Source organism: Lepus europaeus, chromosome 6 (genome assembly GCF_033115175.1).
Source record: "Lepus europaeus isolate LE1 chromosome 6, mLepTim1.pri, whole genome shotgun sequence".
Classification (NCBI taxonomy): Eukaryota; Metazoa; Chordata; class Mammalia; order Lagomorpha; family Leporidae; genus Lepus; species Lepus europaeus.
Genome location: NC_084832.1, coordinates 96,284,177 through 96,298,650, shown reverse-complemented (window position 1 = coordinate 96,298,650; position 14,474 = coordinate 96,284,177). Strand labels below are relative to the sequence as shown.

The 14,474-nt window shown below is 56.0% G+C and overlaps 1 protein-coding gene across 4 annotated transcripts in view; it reads right to left on the bottom strand.

Moving 5' to 3' along the window:
- Positions 1-14,474, bottom strand: part of SLC6A13 (solute carrier family 6 member 13) — a 62,462-nt gene that overhangs the window by 6,025 nt on the left and 41,963 nt on the right. For all 4 annotated transcript variants that reach the window (XM_062194638.1, XM_062194639.1, XM_062194640.1 and 1 more), the window contains 5 exons: positions 10,783-10,867; positions 10,058-10,190; positions 8,863-8,997; positions 2,465-2,568; positions 945-1,069 (listed from right to left, as the gene is read on the bottom strand). In XM_062194638.1, the coding sequence (XP_062050622.1) occupies positions 945-1,069; positions 2,465-2,568; positions 8,863-8,997; positions 10,058-10,190; positions 10,783-10,867 (582 nt within the window). The remainder of the gene's footprint in view (positions 1-944; positions 1,070-2,464; positions 2,569-8,862; positions 8,998-10,057; positions 10,191-10,782; positions 10,868-14,474) is intronic.

Sequence of the window (14,474 nt, the reverse complement as noted above, 5' to 3'; positions counted from 1 at the left end):
TCCCATATAGGAGCCAGTTCGAGTCTCGGCTACTCCACTTCTAATCCAGCTCCCTGCTAGTGCACCTGGGAAAGCAGCAGAAGATGACCCAAGTGCTTGGGCCCCTGCCACCCATGTGGGAGACCCTGATGAAGCTCCTGGCTCCTGGTTTTTGCCTGGCCCAGCCCTGGCTGTTGCAGCCATCTGGAAAGTTGAACCAGAAGATGGAAGATCTCTCTGTCTCTCCCTCTCTCACTCTCTCTGTAATTCTGACCCATAAATAAATAAAATAAATATTTTTTAAAAGTAGCTAGTATGTTATCATTGGGTTTTAAGAAGGAGGTAAGAGTGATATGTGTGAATGTATGAATGTGTATGGGTGTGTGTAAGCCTACACTATTTCCAGAAGAGTTAACATGAAGTTGACAACACTGGTTGCCTCCAGAGTAAGGAACTAGAGGCCAGCGATGGGAGAAAGCTGTTCACTGATACCCAGGTCCTCCTTGAAGCTGTTTAAATCCTCCAGCAGCAGGCACCTGGTACACACTTAAAACACCTCTTGGGATACCCACCTCCCATACCCAAGTGTCTGTCTGGGTTTGAGTCCCAGCTCCGCTCCCACTTCCAGCTTCCTGCTAATGCACACTCTGGGAGATAGCAGGTGATGACCTACGGGCTCAGGCTCGGATCACTGCCGCTCACATGGGAAACCTGGATTGAGTTCCCAGCTCCCTTCCCAGGGGGGCATTTGGGAAGTGAACCAGCAGATGGGAGTCTCTCTCTCTCTCTCTCAATAATAAATCCTCCCCCAATTCTAACCAGTAGGCATCCACTGCAAAGTGACCACAGCTCACCTAGAGTGCAGGTGCCAATGGCAACGCCCCCAGATCCTGACTGCCAAACGCTCAGAGCAGGCTCAGAGCAGGCTCAGGCCCCGCTGCCCTCAGCCCTGCCTTGCCACTCACCTGACTCGGCCACCTCGGAAATGGGCACCCCCTGCTCCTGAGACATGAAGCCCAGGATGGAGAAGATGGCAAAGCCGGCCACGAAGCTGGTGCCGCTGTTGAGGAGGCAGAGGGCCAGGCAGTCCCTGTGGGGCGGGGCAGGGGAAGGTGGAGTCAGGAGGCTGCATACCCATCAGGGCCCCAAGAACCCTGGGGACGACAGAGGGGCAGTCCCTGGCAGAATCCAGAGGCCTGTTCCAGGTGCAGGCTCTGCTCCACCAGCTCGGACCCCTGCGGGCTCAGCTGTGACATGCAGCGAGGTGGTCCTATAAGACGCGAAGGGAGTGAAGCGCTCATCTCAATATCCGCTCGCGATCACGCAGCCTCCCCTCCCTGCCACGTTTCAGCCACACCGCTGCCCTGTGTGACATGTTTGCAGGCTGGAGGAGGGGATACAGACATAGATCCCTGCAAACAAGAAGGAATTCCAAGTCCCCTAAATTCCAGTGTGAAACGTATGATCGGGTTTGTTTTTTTTTTTTTTTTTTCAGCCATAATGCTGAAATTGACTTAAATTCCCTGAGCATGAACCAGGTAGGCAGGAGGGGACAACGGGAGAGGACGTGCAGTCAGGGAGTAGCAGATAGGAGGCTTCTGAGGGGGCTCCCACAATAGGTTAAAACCCCGACTGCAGCGCCCCCTGCAGGGCTTCAGGTCCCAGCTCCACTCCTGACTCCAGCTTCCCGCGAATGAAGACCCGGGGAGGAAGTGCCTGCCCATGGCTCAAGTAGTTGGGTTTCTGCCACCCACGTGGGAGATCTGGATGGAGTGCCCAGATCCTGGCTTCAGCCCAGCTCAGTCCAGGCAGCTGCTGGCATGGAGTGAACCAGCAGATGGGAGTGCTCTGTGTGTGTGTGTGTGTGTATCTTCCTACCTCTCAAATAAATAAATACAAATTTTAAAACGTGCTTGCGGGGCATGGAATTAAAAGATACACTCACTGTGGTAGAAGAGGTTTTTCATAGGATACGTGTTCCACGATCTTTATTGGAAGCCGCCTGGTAGGCAGGGGCTTCAACATTTTTTGCACCAGAGTAAACATCTTTTCACCTGACTTTCCGCCCTCTGCGCGGGAGGTGAGGCGGGACTGGGAGAGTCTGCATGCTCGTGGAGACACCACGATCAAGCGGGACAGACCTCGGCTGCCTTGGGTGACGTTTCTGCTGATTGCTCAGGCCTGCCTGCCTAGTGCCCCTGAGCGCACTGACCTCCCGTTAGCCAGACTAATCAAGAAGTCCACGCCTCCCTGGCCAAGCCTCGCTGTGGCCTCCGGGCTGACCAGGACCCTTGTACCCTTCCGGAAGCAGGGCCCCTGCCTGTGCCTGTGCTGCAGGCGGTTCCTGATAGCCCTGGGATGTTGGAGACCGGGAGGAGGCGCAGATCCCGCGGCTGCTGCCCCCTGCACCACAGCCCTGGTCTGGCATGGCTGGAGAGTCAGGAGAGAGACAGGTGTGTGACTTGGACCCACGGCCGGCGCTCACCGGTAGCAGTTGTTGTGGTACTTGTTGTAGCTGCCCAAGGCCGTCAGGCAGCCCAGACAGATGGCGAAGGAGAAGAAGATCTGGGTGCCCGCGTCCATCCACACCTAGGAAGGGGAGAAGCAGAAAGGCTGAAGTCCCAGGGTGCCAGGCCCTCTGGGCCTCCGGGGGAGGGCATGGGTGGGGATAAACCTGTTCCAAGCCAATGCAGCCACCCCCGGGGGAGCCCAGTGTGCTCTGCTCCCTGGGCTCCTGCCTGCAGTTTCTTGGTCACCACCAGGATAGCAACAGGCATTCAGCAGCCAGAGAAGATGAAAAGACCCGTGCTGCAGGTGTGCACGGGGCTGGGTCAGGGCCCCAGGACAAAGCCAGGTCTGGTGTCCAGCTGTGGACGGAGGGAATGCGGCCCTGGGCTCTGTCCCATCTCTCCTCTCTCGGACCTCCACGGCAGTGTGGCCAGTGGTGAGGGAATCCAGACTCAGCATCCGCACACAGCTGAGCCCTTAACTCCAAGGCCCTCATATCTCAGAACCTTCTGGAAAACAGGGAGTCATGCATAACTCACAGGAAGCCAAGGGGGTGAACAGAAATGCAGCTGGAAAGGCTTTGTACTCCTTGGGGGGAAAAGAACTTCTGGCTAAACACAGGGCATGGCTATTCCTGTTATTATCTCAGCTGGCTGACCCAGCCTGCGCGTGCTGTGATTTCGATCGAACAGCTAGAATAACACCCCAAAGAGGACGGCCATAGAGCATCCAGACCTGCAGGCGGCGGGCCCTGGGGCTGCAGGCCCTCCCCAGCCACCCCCACCTCCGGGGATGTAAGCACCACAAGGGAGCAGCCAGCGACGGACACAGACACTGCCCAGCAGGCGTTCCCGCTCCTCACAGAAAGGGCGCTGGACCACCCCAACCTCCACGCCCCCATCCTCCCCTCACTTCCTGTGGCTAACATCAGGCCTGCGACTCCCACACACACCAAAGCCTTGGCTTCTTTCTGGGCAAAGCTCCTCGGTCACCATGGCCATCACCCTGGGCCCCAACCCCTGTCACACTCACCCCATCACAGTGCCCACTGTGCACGGCCTCACAGGGTCCCAGGGACCCCCTGGCAGGCTGACCACCTCGGAATCACACTGATTCCCCCAGCCCCAGTCGAGACACCGAAGGAGGGCCAGGGACTGCCCCTTTCCCGGACTCCCAGGTGAGGCCACTGCTCGGAGCCACCTGCGAGACTACTCCCTCCAGCGCCTGGGAAGGGGCATCAGGGATTCCACGGGGGGTCTCCTCCTCTTCTTACACTTCCACTTCTGCGGGAACGCGGACCGGGCAGGGGGCACCTTGGGAGAGAGGAGCCGGCCCCTTGCCCTGGCCCTCTGCTGTTCATGTGCCAGGCAGGAGCGGAGAGGCACAGAGGAGAGTGGGGAGGGGCCAAGCGAAGCGGGGAGGAGGGAAACTACGAAAGAGAGGAGAAGGCAGGCAGGAGAGGCGAGGCAGGTGCTTGCAGACCCCCAGGCTGCAGGGACGCCTTGGCCAGCCCCTGCCCCCCTCCCAGGTGTCTCAAGCCCTTTCCCATACTGCCCCACAGCCCGGGGCAACAGTCCTTTGCCGTGAAGGTCTCCATGTTCCCTGCCCTTCCTGCCTCTCTTTACTAAAAGCTTTGCCCAGGGTGGGAGCTGGCTGGACGGGGAGGGGGCGGAGAGGGCCTCAGCATGTGCTCAGGCGTCCTCTCCCCAGCAGCTCGCTCAGGATGTGACCCCAGAGCCTTGAGATCTGCAGCCTGGGACGCACTCCCCATACAGGGTGTGCACGGGCGCCACTAGTCGCCAAGGCCACTCCCGAGCGCCCTCACGGGGGCAGGCGCTCCGGCCTTTGCCGGTGATGCGTTCTGTTCCGTGAACTTGTGTGTGCGGAGTCAGAGGCAGCGTGACTTGGCTGCCCACTGGGCCGGTGGGGGGCAGCCCCAGAGGGAGCTGGGAGGAGGGGGTGATGGGAACAGAGAGGAGCTCCGCGGGAGGGCTGAGTTCAGAGCCTCCGCCCAGAGCCCCCATGCCGGGAGCCCAGAGCCCCCATGCCGGGAGCTTGGCAAGCCCAGCTCTCCGCACAGCTGCAGCCTGGCAGGCCTGCCGGGCCGGCGGGAGGGGACGGAATGGGGTCAGAAGGCTGCCCTGTTCTCCGCCTCAGGCGAGCACCCCCTGCCCATTCCTGGAGCCCTGGCTTCTCAACAAACCTCTGATGTGTCTTTGGCTGGGGCAGAGGACTGACCGGGAGGAAAAGCAAGTGCAAAAGGCACTGATGGAGTGCAGGTAAACAGAGGCATCGGTGGGGCCAGAGGAAGCCCCCCCGGGAGGTCCAGGAAAGCCAGCCCCAGCACCGGGAAGACCGATCTCGCTATTTTAGGGAAAAATACCCCGAAGCTGATCTGGGCGCAAATCCTCACTCCAGTCACGCATGATGTCCAGCGAGTCCTTTCACCTCTGGCCCCTGCCCCCTGTGCCACCGCCCTGTTCTCAGCAGGAAATGGGTATCATGACAAATAATACAAGGTATGTGAAATGCCTACCACATGAGGAAATACTAGTTCCCTCTCTTCTTCCTGGAATAATAAAAAGCAGCCCTCCAAACACTCAAGCGGGGGTGAGAATTGTAGCACAGCGGTTATGCCTCTGCTTGGGAACCCTACGCCCCATATCAGAGTGCCTGGTTTGAATCTTGGCTACTCCGCTTCCAACCCAGCCTCCTGCTAACGCACATCCCGGGAGGTAGCAGAGGACAGCTCCAGTGCCTGAGTCTTTCCCACCCAGGTGGGAGAGCCTGATTCAGTCCCGCAATCCCGGCTTTGGCCTGGCCTGGCCTAACTCTGGTTGTCACAAACATACATACCAACAGGTAGAAGATTCTCTCTCTATGTCACTGTTCTTCAAATAAAATGACCATAAATAAACGATTTTTTTAACTCTCAATTAATTCATGAACTTTGGAAAATACCTATCATGGCAACTAAGACAGCAGACTTAAAGATGACTTGGGATGAAACCTGAGCTCCACCACGTGCTGGGTCTGTGGTTCTAGGCCTGCATGCCTGCCTTCCTCCCTTTCTCCCTCCCCTTCTTCCTCCCTTCTTCCCTTTCTATGTGGAAGGCAGAGCAGCAGAGAGAAAAATGAGAGAGAGAGAGAGAGCGAGCTCCCATCTGCTGGCCCACACCCCAGATACCCCCAACAGCCAGGACTGGGCCAGGCCTAAGCCAGGAGACTGGAACTCATTCTGGGTCTCCCATGCAGGTGGCAGGGACCCAACCACTAGAGCCATCACTTGCTGCCTCCCTGCACATCCATTAGCAGGAAGCTGGATGGGAAACAGAGGAGCAGGGACTCAAGCCAGGCACTCGGATACGGGATATGGGCATCCCAAACAGCAGCTTCACCACTGCCCCACAACGCCAGCCCTGTGAGCAAATTCCTTAAGTCTTATCTGCTTCCATTCCTCTCTAGCCACCCACTAGCTCACTGGGTCAGGCCTTCAGTGCCGTGCCTGGCAAGCGACAAGCACATGAACACATGAACAGGGGCCAGCTTTTGCAGCTGTTTGTGGCTGCTGGTTTTTTTTTATATTATTATTCAGCTTTCTGTGCTACTGGGGCATCGCAGACGTAAGGTATTACACCAAACTGTACGCACGCATTAGCCTCCTGAGCCTTGCTTAACCCTGGGACTGCAAAGGCTCAGCTCAGGCTCTCTGGACAGTCTCCTCCCAATCCCGCTACCCTTATCTATCTACCAAAGTTCAGTACAAACAGAGGGAGGTCGAGGGGAAGAGGCGAGTGGCCTGCTCCAAGCACACACTGTTCAGTGGCACTCTGTGGCCCCAGAGGTCATGCCCAGCAAGAGAGAGGCAAACCTGGGAGCACAGGACAGGCAAAGACCGGACCAGCACCTGGCCAGCCAGGCGGAAGAAGAGGAAGGAACAAGACACAGGCACTTCATTCCCACGGCCTGGCTCCCAGCTCCTGGGACTTGGCAGAGGGAAAGTCTCGGGTTTTCGCAGTGGTTAGCAGGCGTTTTGCAGCTCTCTCAAGCACCTGGCAAATGCCAGTTGGAATCATCGCGCTTCCCAGGGAGAGCCAGCTAGATCCAATTAGGGCTGTGGCAGGGTGTTCCACCGCACAGGTGCCACTCTGTTCCCCGGCAACAAAGGCCACGCTTCAGTGGGGGCCTGCAGTTCAGGACCGAGTCCGGCTGTCGCAACACCTCCCTCCCTGCGGCCTTGAAGCACTTGGAAGCCAGGAGCAGCCTGCACAGTCTGCAGCTGGCCAGGGTTGGAAGGGTGGCACCCTGGGGTGCAGATGAAAAGAGCCCCCATCTCCTGCAGTCACCCACACACCGCCTGATCGGTCGTCAGAGCTGAGAGAACCTGGCTGCTCTTCATACGGCTGCACCTGGCACCGGCCCAGCATGGAGCAGATGCTCAACAAGTTTTGCAGAAGGAACAAACTGTGAGACTAACAGGAGCCAACAGGGGCCTTGCCTTTCAGAGGGATCGTAAAACATTTGTAGGACTTTTCACAACTCCAGCCTGGCTCCACAGGAAATTCTTCCCTGAAAATAGAAGCTAGCACGTCATTAAGCTCTCTGGCCTCAATTTCCCTGTCTGTGAACAGGGCCGTCACCTGCCTGCTGCCTAGGATCTGTGGGAATGATGCATGCACACCTCCTACCAAGGCCGAGAGGAGCTTCAGAAAGTTCTCGGAAAATGTCTAGCAGGAAAAATACTCCATGGGTTGTGTGTGTGTGTGTGCGTGCGTGCATGCATGCCAAAATAAACTTATCTTCTAATTCCATTTCCCACAAGCTGTTTGGAGTGATCTCATAAGCAGCCACCAGTTGTTAACCATACAAAGCCACAGTGGGTTCTGGAAACCCCGGGCCCTCCCTCCTTTTTCTCTTTCCCGGCCCGTGTTGTCTCCCTACCCAAGTGCACCCCTGGCCTTGGGCCCTGTCTAACCTCTGCCATGGATGGCAAGGGCTCCCTTTGGCACAGGGGACCCCAGCTACAACGCTTCACCCGGCCCTCAACGCCTCCCCTCCAATCTGTTGCCTTCTCCTCCTGCTTTGTGCCCACATCTCTGCTTCCCAGTACATTGAAGGGCTTAGGATTCACAAAACTACCTTGGCCTGGCACCCACATGCTGCGTGAGCTGGGGCCACAGTTCGCTCCTCTGTGCAACAAGGAGACTGCGGGAGACAACCCTGGGGTTCATCCAGCGCCCACGGCTCTGGCTCTATGGCTGGATTCCAAACCCTGAGCACAGCCCTAGTGCCCAGTGTGGAAATGAGGCCAGAGCCACTGGGGTCTCCAGGACATCCAAGAAAGGTGGGGGGGGACCCCCAGAAGATGGCTAAGAAACACCTGGGACCGGATTCTAGGCAGAGGTCTCTGACTGGAGCCCTGGCAGTCCCAGTGGAAGAAAGCTCATGGTTGGAGGACTTGGGATCAGCTCAGCTCGTGGATCACCCCAAACCCTGTTTCAGAAGAGCAGTGCCTCAGGGTTAACCCGATTCCTGGGCCCCCAAGGGAACCCCGGCACTGGGTGCCCAGCCCTTCCCCTGGCATCCCATCATGCTTGCAGAGACTGTGCGCTCCGTGTAAGTTTGGGAAGCCACTGAGGGCCTCTGCCTTGGGAACCGCCCATCCTTCAGTCTCCCAGGGGCCCTTTCGTCCACCCAGGGCATGGCCAGCACTAAACGTCCCACCCAGGCCAAGGACTCAGAGGCAGGGGCCAACTGGATGGCGCTTCAGGGGCCGTAGGGGGGAGCTGCCCAAGAGAAGAAAATAGGAGACCTGTCAGCGCCAGGCCTGGCTCCGCAAACCCCTCCGAGCCAAGCAGCTCCGCCCTCCTGCCGGCCACAAGGAAGCTGGCAGCAGAGGACTGGGGGTGTGGGGGGTGGGTCTGGACAGCTGACAGGAAACCCAACACCAGCCTAGTTGGCACAGGGGCTGGGGAAGCGGGCACAGAGGGTTGCAGAGGGTGTCAGGTGGAGGGGCAAAAAGAGAAGAAGGCTGGTAGGAGACGAGAAGACGCCAAGATGAGCAAATTAGGTGGCTGGAGAGGAAAGGGGCTTAGTGACAGGTGTGCAGTCCCCAGGGAACATTCCACGGCCCCCCCCCCCACAGGGCTCCCTGGCAGCCACGAATCGAGGAGTGACAGTCAGGACCCCAGGACATCTTATGAACCACAGGCAGCGGCTGACAGGTGTCTGGCAAAGGCAGGGGCGCTCCGCCACCCTAGGGGATGCTCCAGGGTCAGGCCAAGAGCAGGGATCCCCAGCAGAGCAGAGGGGAGGTCTGCGGGCTCATGCACCTCCATAGCCACCCAGGGACCCCCGTCCATGATTAAGTCTTACCTGGGGATCCCACAGGCGAGTGAGGTTTGGGTACAGGTAAAACTGAATTCCTTGGGCCGCTCCAGGCAGCGTCACCCCACGAATTAGCAGGACCACCAACATGAGGTAAGGGAACGTGGCTGTGAAGTACACCACCTGGCCAAGAGCAGGTGGGAGACGAGGAGCCCGTGCGTTAGGAAGCAGCAGCCTAGGGAGCCCACCGTGGGGGCGAGGGGATGAGGCGGGAGCTGCCACCCCCTGGGAAAGGCAAGGGCGTCCCTCTCCTGGCTCTGTTGAGGCCACAGCTGCTCCGCTCCATCTCCTCTGTGCCTTGAGCCCCAGCCTCCTCTCTTCCTCCCCTGGTCCACATGCAGTAACTTTGTGTTGAGTGACCGCATGAACTTGGGTGTCCTCCCAGCAAGAGTGCCTGGAGTGATGGCATGGGCCATCAGGTAGGAAGAGATCTCAGCACAGGGTCCCTTCCCCACTCAGCTGATGAGCCTGGCTCTGCCTACCAGCCTGACGGGGACAGGAAGTGTCCCCTGAACCCTCGCATTGGCCGAGTGCCCCTTTGAGAGGAACAGTTTTCACGGAATTCTTTTTCCAAAGAATCATTGCATGAAATAGGAAGCCATGAACTGTGCTCAGGGCAGCGTGTCCACAGGTGTGGCTGACTGTGAGAGCAGGTTCCTTGCAAGGGTGCTTCCTGTTACTCTCTCTCCCTCCCCCCTTTCACGTCCCTAAACACCAGCGGGACATGGGAGCCTCGTTAAGTCTCTCCTGGTCATTCCTTCCCATCCTTGTTGAGGCCACCCAGGATATGGCCCCTCGACTCCTGCATAACTTAGTGGTCCTGAGTAGTTAGAGACTTGATCAATTCTAGTATTGGGAAGGCCGGCCTGGTGGCAGGTCCTTAGGTCATTGGGGGAGTACCCTTGGAAGGCAGTTGGTTATAAAAGCCTGAGAACCAGGCCCAGCCACTTCTTGGCTCAACGTGTGATGCCCCCTCTCTGCCCACCCTCCACTTTCCCATCCACCCCCTCACCGGAAGTCCCCCCAGTCAGCTACCAATCTTGGACTGTTTGAGCCACAGTCAACCTCCTTCCTTCATAAGTAGCTTCTCCCAGGCATTGCCTACAGCAATGAAAGGCTGACTAACCCATTCGGGGAGTCCCGAATGACAGCCCCCAGTGAGGGCAATGCTCTCCACACACACCTTGCCCGTGGACTTGACGCCCTTCCAGATGCAGAAGTAGCAGATGACCCAGGCGAGCAGGAGGCACAGGACCAGCTCCCAGCGCAGGGCCCCCAGGTGCTGGATGCCATCTGAGATCTTCAGGACCCTCCTCCTGGGGAGAGAAGGGCCGAGCGTGGCTCCACTCTGTCTTTCAGCCTCTGTGTGAGAACCCACGAAGCCTCAGGCCGCAGGGCCAGGCCTCCAGGCTCTTGTCCAAAGGCTGGTCCACCCTTTTCACTAGAGCCCATGAGGCTCTCCTTTGCCCAAAGATGCAGGTAGATGTAAAAGATGGCAAATATAAACTGCTCCCTGGCAAGTTTGCTGCGAGCACGCACTTCACCCAGGGAAGGTGGTACAAATGTGTGTTTTCGCAGCCAAGGTTTCAGGATGCTTTGCTATCAGGAACCCTGAGCGAGTCGGTACTAGGGGAAGAGGAAGGTGGGTGGGAGAGTGGCTGCCCCTGCACCTGCACTGCCTGCCATGGGGACAGGGACGTGGATGAGGAAAGGGGAGACTCAGCAAGAGAAGAATTGCAAAATTCCCCTCTCTGAAACCAGGCCTGCATTCAATGCAGGCGCAAGAGGAAGGAGCCACGCCGATGAAGCAGGAGATGGCCACTCCGCCCTCGCCGCATAGCAGGAGGGGCCACCACTCGCAGCCCGCCCCCTGCCCTCTGAGGTCAAAGGGGGAGGGGCCTCACTTACTCCCAGAACTCGATGACAGGGGAGGTGGCGTTCTCAGACGTGACATTCAGGGAGCCGTTTGTCTTCTGGAACTCCACGCAGTGCTCTACCCGGGGACCCAGGGCAGGGAGAAAGAGAAAGGTCATCAGGCCACATGGCAAGGCTAGAGAGCGTGGGTGGGGTTTTAGGAGAATGGGAGGAGGGGGGTCTGGAAGGAGCCAAGGCTGAAGCTGTCTGCACAAAGCACCCTGGCAGACAGACAGAGGGACTCAGCACTCCCCCACCTCCCTCCCTCACACACACACCCCCACCCCCACACGGGGGTCTGTATCTGGGTATGTTTTCTCACCGCTGCGCTATTGCATGGTGCTAGGAAAGAGACTCGGGGTGTCAGCTGCTTCAGAGCCCACAGATGTCTCCGGGCAGCTGTCCTGCTAAAGTCACAACCTTGGAGGAATAATGACGCCTTCCAGGTGCCAGGTCAGAAAGCTACGGCTCAGGGCCGGCGCTGTGGCACAGTGAGCAGAGCTGCCTCGGGTGGTGCCAGCATCCCACGTGGGCGCCGGCTCAAGTCTCGGCTGCTCTGACTCCGATCCAGCTCCCTGCTAAGGCGCTTCGGGAAAGCAGCGGAAGATGGTCCAAATATTTGAGCATATGGCCCCTGTTCCCCACACTGCAGCTCCAGGCTCCAGGCTTCAGCCTGGCTCAAGTGCTGGCCATTGTAGCCATTTGGGGAGTTAACCAGTGGGTGGAAGAACTCTCTCTGTTTCTCCCTCTCTCTGTCATTCTTTCAAAATAAATAAATCAACATTTAAAAAAACAAGCGGCCTGTCACAGCTCGTCAATGACCGCATGTCAGCTAGACTCCAGGCCATCAAATTAGCAAGGTTCTACCTTCCAAATACCTAGAATCGGCCTTTTCGCATTATTGCCACTACACTACACTGCACCAGTAACCTGGTGCAGGCTACTGCTATCTCAAGGCTCCAGGATGCCCCCAGCCCCCCAGTTAGAGCTCCATACTGGGCCACCTTGTTGAACCTTGAGTCACTTTTTGTGTGCCCCCCCCCCCCCCCCCCCGCGCCAGCTTAAAACCCTGCACTGGACTTCCCAGCTCACTCAAAGAAAAAAGCCAAAACTGTTCCAGGCATCTTCCAGCCCTGTTCTATCAATCCTGCAGCACCCAACCTCACCATGTGTGCCCTTTGCTACTCCCTGCACTCTTCAGCCACAGTGCACCCAGGGCCTTTGCACATAGGGTGCTGGTCCCCGTCTCAGCCGCACGGTCCGCCGCCTCCCCCAGATCGTCATAGCTGAAGTCATCCGAGTTAGGCTTTTTCTGACCACATGACTGAAGATTACAACCCCGGGGCTCCCCAGCGCTGCGGCATAGCAGATACAGCTGCCACCTGCAGTGAAATCAAATCCTGTCGTTTGCAACAAAATGGATGAAACTGGAAAACATCACACTTAGTGAAGTAAGCCAGTCCCAAAAGGACAAATGTCCTATGTCCTCCCTGACCTGTGATAACTGATAGAGCACCTAAAAAGGTAACCTATAGAAGTGAAACTGACACTTCAAGATGCAATGACTTTGAACAGCCCTTGTTTCAACTTCTGAGGAACAGGTTTTTGTTTTTTTTTCATACAACTTGTTGAACTCCTTACTTAGTATAGAGTTAATCAAAAATAGATCTTAGTGAAAAAATAAGAATGGGAGGGACCGGCACTGTGGTGTAGAAGGTAAAGCTGCCTCCTGCAGTGGCATATGGGCACCTGTTCAAGACCCGGCTGCTCCACTTCCAATCCAGCTCTCTGCTATGGTCTGAGAAAGCAGTAGAAGATGGCCCAAGTCCTTGGGCCCCTGCACCCACATGGGAGACTCGGAGGAAGTTCCTGGCTCCTGGCTTTGGATCAGCACAACCACTGCCATTGTGGCCAATTGGGGAGTGAACCAGCGGATGAAGACCTCTCTCTCTCCTCTCTCTCTGCCTCTCCTCTCTCTGTGTAACGCTGACTTTAAAATAAATAATAAATCTTAAAAAAAAAAAAAAAGAATGGGAATAAGAGAGGGAGAAAGAGGGGCGGGAAGGCGGGTACGGTGGGAAGAATCACCATGTTCCTAAAATTGTACTTATGAAATGCATGAAGTTTGTATTCCTTAAATAAAAGCTTTTTTGGGGGGTACAAAAATGTTAGAATAAAGTAGATTTCTCAGACCTTGATTCATTCAACAAATGTTTCCGAGTGCTTATTAGACAGCCAGCACTGCACTCAGCAGGAAGGCTGCAGAGACAAACGTCCTCAAAAAAATGGGCTGCCCTTGAGATCTTACTATCAAGGGCAAAATCTGAGGCAATAAGCAGACAGGAAGTGGGGGAATGGCCGCGGTGGGGCTGGGGTTCTCACAGGTGCTGATCCACTGGAGAAAAAATGAACACAGGCTTGGGGCGACCGGGGAATGCAGCTCTGGTGCAGGGCTGGGGATCTATCTGAACAAGAATGGAGTAATTGAGGCTAACACCACTTCAATTCTCATGGATGTTCTCGTGGACGGGCCCCAAACAGTATTGGAGCAACCAGCACGGAGAAGCTGAACAACTCTGTCCGACATGCTCTCCATCTGTGCTGGCCAAGAGGACAGCCGCTAGCCGTACATGGCTACTTAAATGAAAACGTTGACCTCCTGCTCTTCACACATTTCAGGGGCTCAATAGCCAAGTGTCCTTAGTGGCTACCATGTGGCTAGTGCAGAGAGCATTTTCATCTTCACAAGCACATGACAGTCCTGCCCTAGACATTACTGTTGATTTCCGTACATTCGATTTGGTGATTCTATCACCATAGAAGGTTTGTGCAGTCTTATAAGCACAGGTCAAGTTCACTGATGTTCTAAATTATAGTGGTGACATACAAAAGAGCTCATTCCCCTAATTAAGTCCAGATGAAGATAAGCTTGAAAGATCTAAAATAGTCTTAGAAAGAAGATACAAGGAAAAAAAAAAAAAACAAGAAAAAACAAATAATATATAGATTTATCAAACTAACCACATTTCAAATAGAAATACAAAGCTATACCACATTTTTAAAAATCAGTTCTATTTACAAAATACATGAATTGGATGCTTCAAGTCTTTTTTTAAGTCTATGATGCAGAGAGAGACTATCAGACAGAGAGCTGCCATCCACTGGTTCCTTCTGCAAATGCCCCCAGTGGCCAGGGCTGGGTCAAGCTAAAGCCAGGAGCCTGGAACGCGATTCAGGTCTCCCATGTGGGTAGGAGGAACCCAACTATTTGCATCATCACTGCTGTCTCCCAGGGAGTGCCTTGGCAGGAAGCTAGCACTGGGAGTGGAGCTGGGATTCCAATCCAGGGCCTCCAGTATGAGATGGCCAAACATTTGCCACAGTCTTATTTTTTTTTTAAGTTGTGTTTGTTTATTTATTTATTTATTTGAGAGGCAGAGTTACAGACAGAGAGGTCTTCCATCTGCTGGTTCACTCCCCAAATGGCCACATCGGCCAGGGCTGGACCAGGAACTTAGAAACCATCCAGGTCTCCCATCTGGGTGCAGGAACCCAAGTGCTTGGGCCATCTTCCACTGCTTTCCTAGGCCATAGCAGAGGGCTGGATCAGAAGTGGAGCAGCCGGGACTCGAACTGGCGCCCATATGGGATGCCAGCATCACAGGCGATGGCTTCACCTACTGCGC